Source organism: Oxyura jamaicensis, chromosome 3 (genome assembly GCF_011077185.1).
Source record: "Oxyura jamaicensis isolate SHBP4307 breed ruddy duck chromosome 3, BPBGC_Ojam_1.0, whole genome shotgun sequence".
NCBI lineage: Eukaryota > Metazoa > Chordata > Aves > Anseriformes > Anatidae > Oxyura > Oxyura jamaicensis.
The window spans coordinates 37,076,667-37,095,884 of NC_048895.1; the positions used below are offsets into that span (position 1 = coordinate 37,076,667).

General features: G+C 34.4%; 1 protein-coding gene across 5 annotated transcripts in view; it reads right to left on the reverse strand.

The window, feature by feature from the left end:
• The window catches only part of SDCCAG8 (SHH signaling and ciliogenesis regulator SDCCAG8), a 107,398-nt gene that overhangs the window by 83,903 nt on the left and 4,277 nt on the right, over positions 1 to 19,218 (reverse strand). For 4 of the 5 annotated variants that reach the window (XM_035320802.1, XM_035320801.1, XM_035320806.1 and 1 more), the window contains exons 2-11: positions 15,944 to 16,123; positions 15,746 to 15,828; positions 11,675 to 11,788; positions 11,148 to 11,273; positions 10,697 to 10,837; positions 9,271 to 9,335; positions 6,926 to 7,114; positions 5,123 to 5,261; positions 2,859 to 3,011; positions 474 to 608 (exon numbers count right to left, since the gene is read on the reverse strand). In XM_035320802.1, coding sequence (XP_035176693.1) covers positions 474 to 608; positions 2,859 to 3,011; positions 5,123 to 5,261; positions 6,926 to 7,114; positions 9,271 to 9,335; positions 10,697 to 10,837; positions 11,148 to 11,273; positions 11,675 to 11,788; positions 15,746 to 15,828; positions 15,944 to 16,123 — 1,325 coding nt within the window. Of the gene's footprint in view, positions 1 to 473; positions 609 to 2,858; positions 3,012 to 5,122; positions 5,262 to 6,925; positions 7,115 to 9,270; positions 9,336 to 10,696; positions 10,838 to 11,147; positions 11,308 to 11,674; positions 11,789 to 15,745; positions 15,829 to 15,943; positions 16,124 to 19,218 lie in introns of those variants that run through there. The other variant, XM_035320805.1, reaches the window with a different exon arrangement.

Consider the following 19,218-nt stretch of genomic DNA (forward strand, 5'->3'; position numbering starts at 1 on the left):
TAAACTACAATACTTAACTGGAAGAAAGATTTCTTTGTAAAATGCTTACCATCAACATTACTGAATAAAGTAGTACACCACATAGCATTTTGTGCAGGAAAGTACTTGAAAAATCATAATTTGCTACTGCTCCCTTTAACACTGCATAACCCAGAAGTAGAAATTACAGGACAGGGTTGAATACTATGGTGTCTCATTCACACCTAATGCAATTTTAAAATGAAACACTGGATTGCAGTTTAAAATAAGATTTACATACTCCATGAGAAAGCAAGCATAGTTTTTGGATCACAAGGTAACTTGACAGACTTTTCTCTTTACTTGTAAAACTGTGTCTTCGGAGTCTTCATATGAAGTTCATATTTATCACATGGTCTTTACCAATACATAGGAAAACGGAGAAAAAAATATCATCTTTCAAGTCACAATGATAAGGAAAAGCAAGCTCAATACTCATTTGTAAATGTGCCTACCTTATTCATCTCTGTTTCATGAGATGCAAGTTGATGTTGTGATTCCTCTAACTGGTTAGCCAGAGAGTTCTTTTCTCTTGTAATTCTCTCTACCTGAGCCTCTAACATGGCGACATTCTCAGACATGGCTGTCACCTGCAAAAAGCCCAAGAACACCACAGTAATGAAATTCAACCAGCTACAGATCTAAACCCTCCTGGATGTCCTCCTTGAAAGGAACTGTAGTTATGTAGCAAAAATATATACCATAAAAATACAATAAAAACATAACTAAATATGGCTAAATGATTTTAACAATAGGTTCATTGTTTTGGATTTTTTATTATTGTTTTGGATTAATTCAAACTTATTACTTTACAGATTATTTTATTTTATTTTTATTAACCAGACTAGTCTCTAGGACTTGTTAGTATGTATAGTGTCAGAAGCAGCTGGCTGCATTACTCTTGCAGCTGTAGGAGTACTATTTAACACCTTATCAATCCTTAAGCAGGATTAATTTCAATCAAATCATGTTCCCCCAGCTATCTCTTGCACCAGTAAAAAGAAAACTGCCATTGCAATGACATCTTAAATTAATTCCAAATTCAGTTAATGTTTCAGCACTGTAACGCAAAGCATAATGTTGTACAAGAAGCATATCGAAATCATGTTAAAAATTCAAATTAATTCAGATAAAATTTTGCTGAATGGTAGAAAAAAAAAGTAACAATAAAACACAGACAGTGACCCTTCAGCTATTTAGCCCTGAAGCTTACTAATAAAAGTGGAAATAATGGTGTCTGACAGTTCTAGGTTAACTTAAAGGAATTCAAAGCCAAACCTAGAAGATTATATATTCATAACTATTTTTCACTCATTATATATCCACCTGATTTGTGGATCATGCCAGTTCTCCTCTTCAAATAAATAACTTCTTAGAGCAAGTGATAAAATTTCACATGGAGAGTGACTTGATGCATAATACTCTATTCCTACCATTTCATTTTCCTGAAGCATAAACACTGGTTAAATCATATGTATAGACTTAGATCATAAATATCGATCAAAGTTTTCTAGAAAGTCATCCCACATCATCCTTAATTACCGAGAATGACATCATCATATTATCACTCCGTACATTTGTATTAAACGACACATTAAAAAAAAGAAAAGACTAGAACTCCAGAACTGGGATTAGTTTCAATAAAACAGCACCAGGGGTGATGAAATACAAAGTGAAATGGTGACACAGTGTGAATTATTCTACTAATAAAAGGTATGATGTGCTTGTCTAATAGACTGTATTTTAGAGTGTGTACTCCTCTCTAAAGTAAATCTAAATGGCATAAGAAGGATAATTTCCAACAGATAATGACTTGAACAAACAACTGCTTAATTATGGCTCACTGTCTTCAGTGCAAGTTTTTTTTTTTTTCTTTTAATTTCCGTTTGTTCTGCCAACAGAGTTCTGATGATCAATTACAACAGCTCACTTTTTAAAAATATCAAATATCCCTTAATCCTTATTACTGTAGAGAACTCCTGTTTTAACATCTGGAATTGGAGTCAAAGGCTGCAGCTTCCCATAGCAGCTTCAGAACCTTATTCCACCATCTCATAATACCAGAAATACAACCATATCATCTCAGTTCTCTATGTTAGAAACTTTCCAATCATGTCACAGACAAAAACACTATTGAAGAAGCTCCTAATTTGTAAACGCTTCACTGGTTTACCTTGTTCAGCCTGAGTTCTCTGTTTTATAAACTATATGGCTTATTTCTATAAGGAGCTAATAAATACAAGAAAAAAAGCCTACAATCAGATGAGAATACTTTGTTTCCAAACCTCCACCAGAAAATGGTTGAAGAGGCTGCAAATCAAACACCTCACAGGTTTACTGCTCTAAGCATGAAGTTTCCTCTGTATATACCACTGGGCAGAAAAACCTGGTGTTTTATATTCACCTTACACTAGGATCTAGAAGACTAAAACAAGGCTAGCAAGGCTCTGTTGTAATGGTTAGTCACAATATAAATGATTAGAGAGATTCTGTCTCAAAAAGTTAAATAAAAAAAGATTCCAACACATTTCTGCAGGTGGGCAAATCAAGCATTAATAAGATTGCTCTGAAAAATACCATCTTAGAATGGACTTATAATATTGTAACTTTATTATGTAAATTCAAAGTAGCAAGAAGTCCTAACTTTGACATGTGCTGAATTTTCAAATTGGCAACCATTATTTGTAAGAACCTAGAAACAAACCTTGCTTTAGAGGAGAAGTATAAGTGACTTGCTAGCTTCCCAAATCCAAAACAGAAATTAAAGATATGAAAACAAGAAGTTTAGAGAAAGCTTGCACTCCTTGTAATAAACAAATAGGAAAGAAACACACCCATACCATTGCTGCCAAGTCCTCCCTTTCTTTCTTCATTTCTTCCCGCAGTGCTTCTTTTTCATCAGTCCTCTTATTTAGCTGGGCAGCTAACTCCTTTTCAAGACGATTCTTCTGGCGTTCCATCTCACTTTTCAGTTGCTCACATTGAACTAGAGCCTTAAAAAAAAGTAACACAAAGCCAACAAGTATTGAACAACAACTACTTTTTAAGTGAAAGAAACCTAACATAAATAACTGCAGAACGTATCTAATGATTTCAGAGAAACCAATTTGCTATTAGAAAGAATGTCTTCCTTTTTTAAACATACTTAATACAATGTTTATGCATATCCTACTGTGTCAACATCTAAAATAAGACTAACAAATTGAAAACACATGTACATTTGTATGTATACAAGTGTCCTACTGCAATTTGTAAATTCTAAATTAATTTAGAAGTCAGGGCAAGGATGAAAGCATTTTTAGGGTATATTTTCCAAATACATGAGTATTTCAAACAATTATTCTTCTATGAAGTCTAAGTTGAAAAAGTACTTCTGGATTTGCTTCAGCTGTGGAAGTTTAGCCTTTCTAGATCTCCTCCTGGCTCTAAGCAACAGAGAGGAGATCACGAATTACAGAGACAACTGAAAGACAGAAAAAAATAGTGCTTTTTAAGTGAGAAGCACCTGAGGTCAGACAGTCTATCAACAGGATGGTGGAACTGTAACACACAGGGCTTCCAAATGCTAGCCCCCTCCCTTTTCTCATGTAGGCTGTTCTAAGGGATTCTATGACACTTACAAAACAAATAAACAAACAGCACTTCACCTTAAGAGTGGAATTCGACTGGTAAAATAAGGGACAGTTTGTACTTAATAAGAGAAATAACAGTACTTTTAAAAAGCTAAATTATATAGCAGAACTAAAAGATTTCTCTTCCTGTTCCATCACATTACTACAATTTTTAAGCCTAGAAAAACAGACTACTGTTCTGTCTTGTACACAAACAAAGTACTTCACATTTCCTTTCTGCAGGGAAGAGGTGGCCTATAGAGACCATATGGAGCTGCTTTCTTTTTTTAATGTTGGAAATAGTATACGTACGAAGACCATTTCATTAAAGGTTCTTTGTTTTACTGAGCCATTTCTAGCATGAGCTACCCTGAGAAAGACAACAGGGATTTTCTTTTTGAATATTACAATGAAGACCTCCAATAGCTAATGAAGAAAAACAGGAAGATCTGCTACTCTTATTTTATTACACAGATGAAAAGTATTTGGTACACTTTTAAAGAACAGTAAGTGAATAATATTTGTATGAGACAACTTTGCCCACACAAAAAAAACTAGTTAGCAATTGAAAAGTGTAACCCCTCAGGACAGGGTGAGACAAGTGATTATTAGAGATGGTGGGTTCAAAACAATATTCTCTCTCTGTTGAGAGAAAGCATGGAGCTATAATATTCAAATTTAACAAGTACATAGGATTTCTAACTCTTATTATATTTTCTACCACTGCTCACAGTTAAAGACCCGCCCCCCATACACACACACTGGATAGATAGTAACAATCACTACTGATAGAATTGTTCTATTGACCAAATATGCAATTTTGTCCACTACTAGAAACAACAGCATTTCATTAAGAAAACAAAAAACCCCACCTCTCAATTCCATAGTAATTCACTAATAACACAGTAGATGTCACTAAAAATCAAGGAAATAATTGAGGTCAAAATTAGTTGATTATATATACAGTATCTAGGTCTAACATAAGCACTAGATCAAAACTGGTTTTATCACTATTATTTTCACAATGCCAAAAGGTTCACGTAGGTAGCATTCACACAGGACTGCTCATCTTCTAAGCATTACATTAGCTAATCAGTTCCTGCACTGCACTCATCTGAGGTAAAGAGTTGTTTGTAAATGTTTCAAGTACTTTCAGGAGCAGCTCATAAATGTGATAAAAAATTATCTTCTCATGTGTCATGAATGCCTCTGAAAATTCTAATCTTTCATTTTTTATCCTCTAGTTGTGAAACTACATAAGAATTTAAATAATGGCCTAAGATTGCAATACAACTTACGGCATTGGATGACAACTTAATCTAAATACAGAGTTCATGTTATTGCTCAGAAGCATTCACACAATGCAATCCTTTTAAATCTACTACATCATTGATGAAGGTCTTCTGTATGTATTCTCTCATTAGCATGAAAACTAATTAACATTTGTAGTAGTTCAAAATACTCCAAAACTCTCATATTTTTGATGAATTTACCTTTGTTTTTTCTAGATTGGCTTCTTCTGCCATTTGCACAGCTTGTTTAACTTGCTCATAAGCATTAGATTCTCTTTGCTGCATCTCTTTCATGTTTTGTCTCACTGAAACAAGTGCATCCATCAAGTCATCTCTTTCTCTGTATATAAAGAAAGAGATTTATTTCATATCTTCCCACAAGGGGGAAAAAACAGGTATATCAAATACAAGATGTTAACATGTAATAAACAAAGGTGAAAAGCAAAGCACGACTAAAACCACCATGGGTTAAGCATGAAAGACAGCATATTGCTAGATACTGAGAATACTCTGCAGATATTAAAAATAACAATTGCTTGCTGATCAGTCCTTCACTTCAATTATTGACCATTAGTGAAACTGCCAGTTAAGACAGCAAAGCTCAAGTCACAAATGTATTAAAGCTGAATAACACTGAAGTTGGCATTGCATAATAGGAATCCATGTTAAAAAAAGTTTCTAAAATATCAAAGTTATATGAAATTACCCTGTAATTAAATTTAAAATAGGAAGGAAAAGAATATTTAGAGTTAACAAGTAATTCAGATCACTGTGTATATCAAGACGAATAGCCCTTTGCTGCAAACTGGAACTGAAGAATAAGACTCCTGAATTCTACATCCCTCCACAACTTCTTGACCTAAAAAATAACTGAGAGACTGAGCTCTATACCATATGGAGTAGCACAATCAGTAAAACTGTAATACTTAACTTCACCTGTTCGTTATTTTGACATGGTGAAGTCTTTTCAATTAGGAGAGTATAATGGTCTCCATTTATGTAAGGTACAACTAGATTCTGACTGAAAATTGTTGCTGTTTTGTGCATGCATCTGCTAGATGCAATGGTAAAACAGTTGCGTGTGTTCATTTCAAAATTTGGGCAAACTACTTAGTCCCTTTGAAAATCCCTACTGCAATATATTTGTCTTTAATAAGTCTTAGATCAAAGACGAAGATTTCCTTGACACTGAAATGATGGTGAAAGAGGGAGAAGAAAGGTTAGCTCAGATCTTTTGTTTCAAATCACCCTATAGCACAAGGTGACAAAAATGTACTAGTTAATAGTTGGTTCAGATTTTCCACAGGTTCTATGACAAATAAATTACCATATCTTATATATTTCATACAATATTACATATTTCACTCTATCACTGTTTATTTAATCATTTAAATAAAAGCTACAACTTAAAAATGGCTGCTACAAATGATTTATTTCTTATTCAAATGAAATTTACCCAAAGTAGTTAGCAATGCATCCTATTCCAAGCCTATTAAACAAATCCAAGGAAACCTATTAAACAAATCCAAGGAAACCTATTAAACAAATCCAAGGAAAAAAGGGATTACAATGCTAATGTATTCTAGTTGTCCCTGGTAATAAAAGTGCAATATAGACTATGACCATTTCCGACTATAGAAAGATAAGGAACTTATCAGTCAAAATATATGGACTTCCATAATATTTGTCCTGTCGGAGCAAAGGGTTTGCTTGTAGAGTAAGTGCAGGAAACAAAGACTATTAACAGTATGATACTTTGGGGTTTCCCCCAACATAATTACATGACTAACATTATTTTGCAGTTGAAATAATTAGAAAAAATACATGGATTTCAGAGTAGTTGTGACCTATTCTGCCATCAATTTTAGCATTACAGTTTGAACCTGGGACTCCATTGTTCTATAAACACACATCTTTATGAATACAACCAAAAACATTAGGACTTCTGTGGTTTAATGTGAGTAGCTGTGCTTTCAATGAGAAACTAAATACCCCCAAACTTACTTTGTTACCCTCTCGATGATCTGCACATGAACATTAGAATGTGTCTGTGCAAGAACTGCCTCATGCTGTGCACATTTCAGACACAGACCACCAACCCGACTAGAATGTGTGGCTGAAACAAGGGACTTCTGGTGTTTTAGCCTTCCTTCCAAATCTTCACACGTCTTCTGAGATTCTGAAAGGTCTTTTCTATAAAGAAACAAACAAAAAATATTTCAGCAATAGTCAAACACTTCTACAAGCTATATTTATATGCAACATATAGATGCAAGAGAAGAGGAACTCTAAGAGTACCTGTAACACATATGTTTTACATATCAGCAGTGTAAGGAAAACTTTAAGAAATATTAGTTGAACAACCCAAACATAATTATTAATATATATGAAACAAAATTATATTAATTTGTTCTTTCTGCAGTGCCAGAAAACAGTGGAGTTATATAGAAAAAAGATTAGATGAAAATTGTAGACTTACCTATTGGTCTGAACAGAGAAAAGGATTCATTAGCAATGTAAATAAATGTGTAAATAAATTTACGTATCAGCTGTGTGAATTTTTCAGTATCCTAAGAAAATCTTTTTTTTCCCTGTTCTTTTTGCTTATAGTATCATTAAGTCCGCATTTCTCCTCTATTCTCAAATGAACTGGAAAGTGACAATATAAAATAAAAGTCCCATATGTTCCCTGAGCAAAATCCAGATTTCTTCAGCACTCTCACTCTCATCACCACACACAAACTTGAGGTTAACCACATCTCCAGAAAACAGGGAAACAAAGGTTTTTTTTTTTTTTTTTTTTTTTTTTAAAAAGAAAAAACTCCTCTCCAAGAATTCTCCTAGAATTTCCAAGCATCTGTAAGGCCAAGTAGAGCATGAGCAGTAGGAATGCTGACATCAGGAAGTTCCAGACAAATGCACACTGTGCACATATAGATCAATCTGACAAATTGTGCAATGAATCCAAAACTTTTGGTTTGTTATGCAGGCCATCTGGGCAGCATACACGTAGCACGTCTGACACATTCTGGTTGCATTGGATTTACTGAGCATGCATGTTTATTTCCATCTGGGAAATCTGCGTACTTTGCCCAATTTTAGTAGTCAGTGTATTAAATAGAATCACTATAACCTGAAGAGAATTTGCTCTGCATATATAACACACGGCCGTGGTACAACAGATTGTTGGGAAGTCTAGGGCAAAAACTGGTGAGTCCTATGTAAATTCATGCTAAAAGTTAAAAACAAGGATAGTCCCACTGAAAGAAGTTTTGCACTTGGAAAAAAAATAAAATCAGCAAATCTCAAATGCTTTGCAGAGATTACACTTTCAAAGATCATGCCCCTCAGGGGAAACCAAGAAGTTCAGTAAAGTACTTACAGGAGTTTTCAGACCATTTGAACCTCCAATCTTTTTCTGAGTATATTTAACACTTCAAGCCAAGTGGACAGTACACAGCTGAGACTTAAGTTTCTCCTTTACATTTGCTAGCTCAATTGCCTTTGCACATTTATCAATCACTTTGCATCACTTCAGAAGGCATATTTAAACCATTAAGTCCTTTTACACTTGCACAGACACAAACACACAATTACATAAATTTCAGATACATGAAATCTCAATTTATTCAGGGAAGAAAACAGATTCAGCAGCAACATCATGAATGCAAGTATACAGGGTAAGTTTATTCCAGAACACCAAATCCTAAAGTGAATATATTTACCTCTGGTTTTCCATAGTCTACTGACTATAATCACATCACTGTTATTTTGAAGAATACCATTTTTATTTTCATTATGTTTTTATTTTGAAAGATATGCAGATTGTATGACTGGAAACACAGAATGCATGCTTCGAAATTATGTTCTCCTCCAAAATCATTATCTGGCTTAAACTAGTTCAGTGCTTAAAATTTAAAAGTTTAAAAGTTGTGATACCAAACACTAGCAGAAGAGAACTAATTAAAGAGCTCACAAAAGTTTAACTTTTCCTTTTATGATTGGATTATCTGAAAAGACATGGAGTTTCCATATGGAAAATGGGTAAAAAGAATAAAGATTTCATATAAAGCTCTAAGGCTTGGTAATGTCTATAAATACAACAATTCAACTTAATTTATAAAATTTATATATCAATATATAGTAGCAATGCATTCAATTACATGACATTTGTATTTCAGAAAGCTTCACGTAAAACCAGCTTCCAACTACCAGAAAACATGACATATAGTCACTACCCATTCTGTTACTTAAATTTGAATCAAAAATGGTTCAGGTTGTCATGAGTTGACAATATTTCTTCAACAATAATTTTAAGAAAAAAAATAAAGAAAAAAAAACCACTTTACCTTAGAGATTTTACTTGAGCATCAAGGATATTGACTTTTTCTTGATAAAGAAGTTTTAGTTTCTCCTTTAGAAAAGATGGAAGAAAAAAAGTTGTCCTTTGGTTTCTTCATAATACTGTCTTAAAAAAAACCTAGACATCTGCCACATTCACTCTTTTCCCCTGAAGATATAAATCTGTTGAAACACTAGATGCAGAGAAATCTAAGTGTCTCATATTATTTTGAAAGTTTATGAAATGAATAGCCCTCCCATTTTCTTATTTCTGCCCAATTTGCCATGACCTTATATGGTATAAACTGCTACAGTTCCACCAGTTTCAGCTATTTACAATAATTTACATAAATCTCTTCAATGTTGTCTCAATTTTGCTCTTACTCTCCCTTAAGTCAGCAGAAATAGTAGATTCTTCAAGTAGAACAGCTATTTATTTATAATACAGTAAGTAACTCTTATTACCTGGAACTCCTATTACCATAAACTAGATAAATAAATTAACCACATCAATGGTGATTACAATGGTGATAATGAGCCAAAGAAACACCAGAGATTCAGCTCACTGTGATGCTTAGAAAGACGTCACAATCAATATAATACTCCCACTTTAACATGACAGAAGAAGAAGTACAATTATTGTAATAACTAGCTTCCAGATAGGTGTTACGGATCACTGAAGATGTTTTCAGATATAGGTGAGGCACTAATTATCACAAATAGTTTTCTGTGAGAATTTAATAAATACCAGTAATTATCTCAGAGAATTAAAGTGCCCTTTCCACAGCACACACATGCACGTGAATAAAACAGAGCAAAACTTCAAATTAATCCTGTTCTTATCTCAAAAGATGGCAATGTTACCCAATTAATTTAGATCAAAAATTTAGAATATCATCCCAAGCTGAAGAAATAAGGTAGGCACTACAACAACTCCGAATCACTAAGGTTCTTCATTATCTCTAAAAGCACAAAAAGTGTAATTCAGCTCAGGGAAGACAGACAAGATAAAACCACTTTTGTACCTTACTGACCCTGCACTGCTCCTGTAGTAGTAAGGCTCATTGCAAAAGAGCTTGCCTAAAGGCTTACCTGAATTACAGGAGCTAGTTCCCACCTGCTTGTGGGTTGTGTTACTGCCAAGAATCTCCAAAGTAAAGCGGAGCCACTACTGACATGACATTCTTAAAGCAAGACTTATCTCTGGAAATCAACATCTGCAGCTACAGTCTGCCATCTGTATCTAACTGGATAACAGTATTAATTAAGGAATAATGAGGAAATGAGGTTTAAGAGAATAAAATCTGACCTCCAATTAAGGTTCAGTCAACTGAAACTCCTTCTGTAAGCCTGTTACAAAATTAATTTTCAGAACTCCAGCAATAACAAAGTACTGAAAGTTTTTCCAAAGGTAAAGAATGCCAAAGAACCAACCAGTTCTACATGCCATTTTTCTATTTCTCCAACAGATGCTGTAACCAAAGCTGGATTTTTGTTGTCTGCTGTGGATGAGGTGACTGGCTGATGCAGACTGTAGTCATTACCACCTACAGGCCAGGAGTTCTGAGTATTTGCCTAAAATAAAAATATTAATGTTTCAATTATACTTACGTAGGCCGCATTTTAAAACAAATATCAATTATATACGTATTGAATCTTATGATTTTCATCACAGTAGAGTGAAGAACCAATAAACAAGTTAATTAGGTTAGTAACTGAAGTTATCTACAGAAATCCACGTTTTCAAACTGTCATTAAGTTTTGACTAAAATTCAGTTTGAGGACAACCACTTATATAGCCTTCATTAATAGGAATTAGGTCTCTGAACCTTGATTAAAAACAAAACAAAACAAAACAAAAAAAAAAAAAAAAAAAAAACCTTACCGAGGCATCTAGAAGAGTTTGTTCTCTCAAAGTATGTTCTGCAGTCAGAAATTTCAGTTTCTGATGGAGGTCTTCATTTTCAAGCACAACTACTCGAACTCGATCTCTCATCCCAGACAGTTCCTCCTATATGATAACAGGAACTGCATGTAATAGGCTCCTTGAGACAATTAAATACATCTTGAGACAAAAGTCTAGATTAACATTTTCAACTATTTTAACCCTTTCAAACAAAATAAGAATGCTCAAAAGAGTTGTTATGTGGATACTTAAGGTACAAAAATGCTTCTTAAAAATATACTTATTTGCATTTCTAAGATAAAGTAAAAGTGTCTTTGAAGGTCTTTAGACTCTAAATAGACACCAAGATACATTGTAAAGCTCAGTGTCTACTGAATTGTGGCTTGCTAATTTTTGGTCATTACAACAATCAACCTCAAGGCTATGTTTAAGAAGCTGTTTTTAAGGCAATTATTCATATTTTGGGTACCAGGATTTCAGCAGGTGAAATATATTGTATAAAATACCTTGCAAAACTTCACTTCTGCTTCTAAATGGTTAATGTACTGAGACTGATCGTTAATTATAGGAACAAGATCAGAAAGGTCTGGTAAATCTTCAGCTGCAGCTTCTGGGGGTTTCTGTAGGAAGTAAAGAATAGTATCGTTATTTTCTGATTTTTCACTTACTGCAATAAGATGTTACTTGCACACAGATTATTATTTATGCTTAATAAAAAAACAAACATCAGGTACTAGATCACGAGGAAGGGAGAAACAGGAAAAACTTCAGATCTTCAGTACAAAAAAGTAAATATGTCACTCCTGTCAAAATGTGTTACTGCTTGGTTAAGCACATTTATAAAACAGGAAAAAAACATACCCACCAACGAATGTCCAAATGAAATTCACACCACTCTTTACTATTCATTTTAGAAAAGTGTTCGGGAGTATTTTCTTCTGTGAAATTAACATTAAAAATCCCTTGAATTTTAATTGGTATGCATCAAAGGATACACCTCTATTCATTAATAATTGCTGCAGAAACACAACTCTGCCAGTTCAATAGCTCCATAGAAACACACAAAAACGTGTAATAAACACTGCATTTAACAAAGAACCTGGTATTTTAAAAGAATCTACAACTTTATAGCATTTACTCCTAAGAATACAATACAAATTAAATAAGGATGTAAATAAATCTATTATAATATCCTTTAAATCATAGCCGAAATGTCTTCCTGAAAACTACAGCCTCTCTTTGATCCTACTAGCAAGAAGCAGTCTTTGTCACTCTGAAAAAGGAGCTAATTTAGAGTAGACAGTACACAGCTATTTTGCATATTATTGAGATCTAATGAAATATGACATAGTTTAATAATTTTAATAGAGTAACCGTATTAATCATAAATATGATAGTCTGCAATGAAACTGCCTTTAAATAGTCACAAAAATATTTAATGGAGTCTCAAATGACAAATTCAACAATCCACTGCTTTCAGAGCCTCACTCATCCTCTTTACGTATTTCAGGATCGCTGTACTACCTTAGTTTGATATTCTGATATACCCAATACAAGTTCTGCAATAGGAAAGCAGGATTCTTGAGAGATCTAGAGCTAGAATTGAGGAGACAAATGCAGGGTTTTCCAGAACCACCTAGAGAAACATTTATAGAATGAACTCAATCTTAAATCTATTTCACCTTGGCTCAATGCACGTAAACGTTCTGTATACTCAGAATTCACAGTGCTTTAGAGGCTATTCATCTAAACTAGTTTATATAGTTAAAAAAAAAATCACATCTGTTTTGAAAGGAGAGGAGAGAGAATGTCTGTGTATGTATGTATACATAGACATACATATTTAATATACATGTATACTAAATAGAACGTATTACAGTTCCAAGTATATTTGGAATCCATTGCTCTGCTCCTCCAGCTCCCATTGACCTCCCAACTCTTCTCTGAAAGTTTAAGACACTGCAGTTGAGAATTCATATTGCCTCACTGAAAAGTTTACACAACAGCATTGCTTGGAAGTGGGAAAAATTCCTTTTCTACTCAAACTATTTTTCACTGAAGAACAGTACTCATGTTTAACCTGAGAAATATTTGTGTAAGGTATGCAAAAGTGCTAAAGAACAGTTTCACTAAAATGAAAAGAATACATATCTTCTCCTGACTGGGAAATAATGGGGGACTAGTTAACACAGTCCTGTCACAGTGATATTTATTTATAAGCCTCTATAAGCCTCTACCTGCCATTTGATGGGATGAATGCATGTTAGATAATTTGTGATTTGTTTCTTTAACTACACAATTGTTATCACTTAATTTGGGAATTTTAATAAGTATTCTGATCACAACCCCAAAATAATACATGTTCTAGAACAGAAGAACAGAGGTCAGGGGGGACATATGTTTAAAGTAGGCCAACTATAAAAATCAGTATGAATTACCAAACATTTGTGGCCGAGTCTCAGAAATGCTGTTCACATTTGCATTCTCGACACTGAAAAGTTTACCATATGAACACAAGGGTTTATAAAATATAGATGCTTGGCAGCTTCAGAAGCTAGTGTGCTACACAGTGACAAATAGTTTTGCCAATATCCCAAATAAGTTGGACCACCCTGTACTTTTACAGAATGCCTTAGATTTCAAACTTCCAAACCCCAGGAAATGGACACTCCATGCTGGCACTCTTGAATCTGCTGCCCTGTAAACTGGCAAGAGACAACAGGAAGCAGTTGCAAAAACTCAAGCGACAAGGACAGCATCAGGAACTTGGGCTGGGGAGTGCAAAAGGAAAATCTCTGCCTGATCATCTGGGTGTGGTCTAAAAAAAGCACTTATTTGATGTCTCCTGCAATTTTAACAAAATTCCTTTATTTTGTCTGCTGTTTAAGACAAATGTTACTTTTATGTACAAAACGTTGTGAAGTTTAGCAAACAGTATGCTTGCTGTGAAATATTTGATTTACCTATAGAGTCATGTAGTCATCTACTGCTTGGTAGTCATCAGGTATTTCAGCACAATTCAAAGGTTAAGATTACTCATAAAACGTGTTGGTTTTCCTTGACCTTTAGGGAATTGTTTTTTATTTACACATGATGCATTTCTGCAGTATCCAGCAAGCCAACAGACAAGCTTTTATCAGACAAGGATGTGTGAGCATATGCATGCACACTTCTGTAGTTGTGCATTTTTTGAGCTTTACACTCTGTCCTCAAACCACTTGCACATTTCTTCCTTTCAAAGTCTCCAGTGCTCTAACCATGCAATAAATACCATATTTTCTGTTAACTCCTCCATCCTTTAATAGAATCATAGGATATCCCAAGTTGGAAGGGACCCGCAAGGGTCACAGAGTCCAACTCCTGGATACACCCCCTGAAATACACCACGATCACACTTGTTTCTTTGGAAAAAGATCTTGTTTTCTCAATTTTTCCACTTGGCTAAAATTTCCTTAAGTAGAAAACTTGGACAAAGATGAATTAAAAGATGCTTTTTTTTTTTAAAAAAAAAAAAAAAAAAAACACAGACTTTCCCCATCCCCCCCCATGGGTTAACCACAAATTGATACTGATTCATGTAACCTAAAAAAAAATAAAAAAATAAAAAAAAATAATTAAAAAAAAAATCAAACAATGATGCACCATTCCCTTGAGATACAAAACTCTAATTCTATCCTGCACTACTATGAGGCACAAGTGCCTGTCAGGACAATCAGACTGAACTCGTGGATTTTGGAACTCTATGAGAAGATGAACTTTCAATAAAATTTATCAGTATCAGGATTATTATACACGCTCAAAGCACTAGAAGAGGAAAATTGCTTTCCCATTTTCCTACTGCTAACTCAACTTTGACAGGGAAGAGTTGCTTGCAGGGTTTAGTACAAACCTACTCATGCAATAGAAGCCATTGTAAGATTAAAGTGAAACAATGTTGTTGTTTTTTTTTTCCTGCTAGTTACTGAAAAACCGCTATATACCAGTAACTGACCTGTACACTGCATGTATTTGGGTGCAGTTCTGTTGCAGGAAGGATACATTTGAGAAGCCTAGATAAGGGCACCACTTCCATTTAGTTTACTGACTTTGGCAGAGACCACTGCAATTTGGTGCAGAGCTACAAATCCTTTGTTACATGGACATCTCTAATCCTCTGAAGAAAAACCATGGTTATAGAATGAGAAAGCTTTTCTGAGCCCTCTGAGTAGAGTCATAAAGGAAAATAGAGACTGCTTTTACAGAAATCTGACCATGCAGTCAATCCCAACTGTTTCAAAAACAAAAAGGATGAATTTTAGTGGAGAGAAGATGATGAGAAAGCTGAAAGTAATGCGAACTGTCACCTATGTATCATGGTCTACAAAAAAAAAAAAAAAGTCTAAATCCTGTATCAGGGATTTCTTTTTCTTGTGCTGTGGTCATAAACAAAACAAATTCTGACCACATCCTAGAAAAAATTTACATTTTGGAATATAAGAGTGATTCATGGCCTCTTATTCATCCTGGATACTAGGAAATTATTGATCACAGCATGCATGCTGTTCATTCAAATAACAAAGAAACAAGAAGAAACATACACAGAACAGCATCTTCCTCCTTGATGGGGAGACGTCACTTTCCATTCTTTCTTGATGTTGCAGCAAAATTTTAAGTTGATTAGCTAGGAAGAGATAAAAACACGTTTATTGTAAGCAAGAACACTGATTTTTGTGGGGGGACTAATTTAATATTACTTCTAACATTTTTTAAGCTATTTGCCTTCTGAGTAATCTTACCTGCGTGACTGTGCTGTAGATCCTGCCAGGCTGAATTCTCACTGTCATCATTGCCATGGTCCACATCATCATTGCCCTTGTCCACGGAGGACTCATCAAACCCAACTTCATCCTTACACTCTGCAAACTGTCTTTCCTCCAAGGCATATTTCAGTTGATGGATACTTTCATTAGCGCGTTCTGCATTTAAAAAAAAAAAAAAGTATTTACTGATTGACAATTTGTTTGCAAAAAAAAAAAAATGCAAGGACTACATGCATTTAGCATTTGTCTAGCTTGACTCCTTCATCCGAGGCCAGATGCTGGAAGTGATTGTCTAATGAAAACACCAAAACTATGATATGTCAACAACTTGCGGGAGAAACATTTACCACATTTTTAAAGAACAAGCCATAAACAGCATGTTAGCCTGTCAATGCATTATGCCTCTGCAGCAGCACAAGTACCTGCTATTAGAAACTGCCAGCAGAAAGAAAGCTTCTACTACTAATTTGACCCTAAAACACTTCCTAGCATATTTGGCTCCATTACTTTTCAACGAATGAAATATAGCTCATGCTACATTTCATATAATGTGCAGGATTAGGCTCTAAAGACAGCATTTGTGAATTCTAATAGTGACACCTCACATGACAAAGCAATGACTACTACAACTGAAAAATATGTGAGTAACTGAAATAAAAACTCAGCAACAGGAAACAGTGATTAAATAAAGATAAATGACTTCAGACCAACTGTAAAAGAATAATACATCATTCCAGAAAAACAAAAGCAAAAAACTATTTCCAGATAAAGCAAGATACTTTATGAAGAACCTTTCCAACAACTGACTGACTTAGGGGTGATACAGCAACATTCTTTTCTAATTTTCAATATATTTTTCTTATATTTATTTTCCCTTTTCAGCTTTCAGCTGATTTCTTAAAAATAGTAAACTTTCTAACCATAAATGCTGTATCACTCCACTGTAGCTGAACATTTCTGATATGCCAGAAAAGAAACTGGACAGATTTGCAGTTGAAGAGGTAACAACTCGATTGGGAATCAGAGAATATGGGATTGGTTTTAGACAGTGACACTTCTGGTTCACACTGTAGGACCTCAACCAGTTCATTCACTAACTACATTCTTTCTTTCAACCGCCTATGTATAAATGGAGATGGGTAATTTCTCTTCCCTTTAAGCCACGTATACACTAACTAGAAAAGACAGGAAAGTAGCCTAGTATAGTACAGCTTTCTGCAATACTCAGAGAAGAACCTCTAGGTTTTATTTCCTGGTAAAGCTCTTTGTTTTTCAGTATTTAATGGACCCCAGATCCCTGTGAAAAATTGCAAGCTAGCAACTCTTTTCTTTGACGTATCGGGTTCAATCCAACTGCTCTGTAAGAAGTTGCCAACTATTACATATAAATCACAGCCAGTACTTAAGATAAGGGACAAGCAAATAACTTACCTAATGCCACAGCTAAAACAAACTTCTAAGAGAAAGAAAACCACTACTAATTATCTCAGTGACAGAAGCAACCAGGGAAACTGGTTCAAGACCACACTGCTCTAGGTACAAAGAAACTCCAACCCCTTCACCTAAACATCAGTGCAACCTTGGACTAGATCAAGCTCAGTTAAGCATAGTGTTTTAGACAAAACCAATAGGGCCCTGACTGAAACAGTAATTAATGTTCAAACAGCATGTGCTGTATATCCTACATGCTGAGTAATAGTACTTGCATGAAAGATACATTGATATCTCGTTATTTTCTCTGCTCATTTTAACTACAAAATCTAAAGTATTACATCCTGAAGATGTATTACAGGTATCATTTTTCCAGAGAAGAATCTTTATGTGAATATAATGGGTAGAAGGGTTTTTTGTTTGTTTTTGAATGGGAACGTCACTACTGCTGCAGAACAACTTAAAAAAATAGTAAAAAAAATTAAAGACACTACAAATCTATTCAACTTATCCAAAAAAGAAGAAAAAAAAAGATAAAGGCTAGAGTCAAAATACTGGAGCAAAATACAACAGGAAAGAGGCTATTGTATTTCCAAGTAATCAGCTTTGGGGGGGAAAAAAAAAAAAAAGATTGTGAGAACAATTTGCTACTAAGAGGAAAGCAGAGAAAAAAACAAAACAAAAAAAAAAAAAACACACAGAAGGCATTGAACTGTGTCTGCATTGCCTAAACAAAAGATGTTTTTTTAAACATTGGCAAAGACTGTCCATGAAGAACACTCCTTTAAACGAAAGCACCAAAGCTACCTCATTCATGAACTCAGAAATGCTGTAGAAAATACTCTTGATAGCTAATGGAGAGCTTAGCTAAGGAACCAACCATCCAAAATAACAGAACTGCCTGTAAGACACAGAAAATAACTCCAACTGATAGAAGCGTTGAGCAACATAAATTGGAGAAAAATCTACAACTCCATAAAAAAGTTGCTTTACCTCTATCATCTACAGGCAAAGGTCTAGTTCTAATAATGTTTACAGAAAGACAACTGGAAGTTACTGGCTATAAATTCAACAAACTGGTCACTTGTTAATGTTCCACAGTTCCCAATCAGAAAACAGCCCTAGAAAGTAGGAGACAGAATTACAGTGATTCTTCAGGGTTAAAATAATATAAAGAGAATTTATGTGAAACATTAACCAACAAGATAGGAAATTAGACCAGTTGGTGAAAACACAAAGATATTTAAAGGAAGTTTTCCTGTCCAAAGTACATTAACATTGATTTTGTTTCTATTGACACTTAGAAATCTAAAAATAGTACACCATATAGTCTCCTCTGGAGATATTCAAGGCCTATCTGGACACCTACCTGGGCAACCTGCTCTAGGGAACCTGCTTTGGCAGGGCGGTTGGACCCAATGACTTCTGGAGGTCCCTTCCAACCCCAACAATTCTTCGATTCTGCAATATACTTCTGGGATACTATTTCAGTCAAATAACTGCTTAAAAGTACTAAAGAAAAACATTTGGCTTACATGGAAAAATTTAATTCCTGAATACCTATTCATTACTGGAAATTTGAGGTAGGCGGGTTTTCAAGGTTATTTTGTTTTGTTTTTCAATGAGGCAGAAAATCAGATATTTATATTAAAAATATTTACTGGAGAGATTTTCACAGGGTGATAAAAAAAACTGTCCTTCAATAACAGTAATTTGCAGTCACTGTATTATTTTAAAGTAAGCATTCAAGTACACTGGCTTGAATTGATTCTTTCATCCCATTTGAGAAGTAGTGCAAGTGAAAGATTGTTGATTTAAAT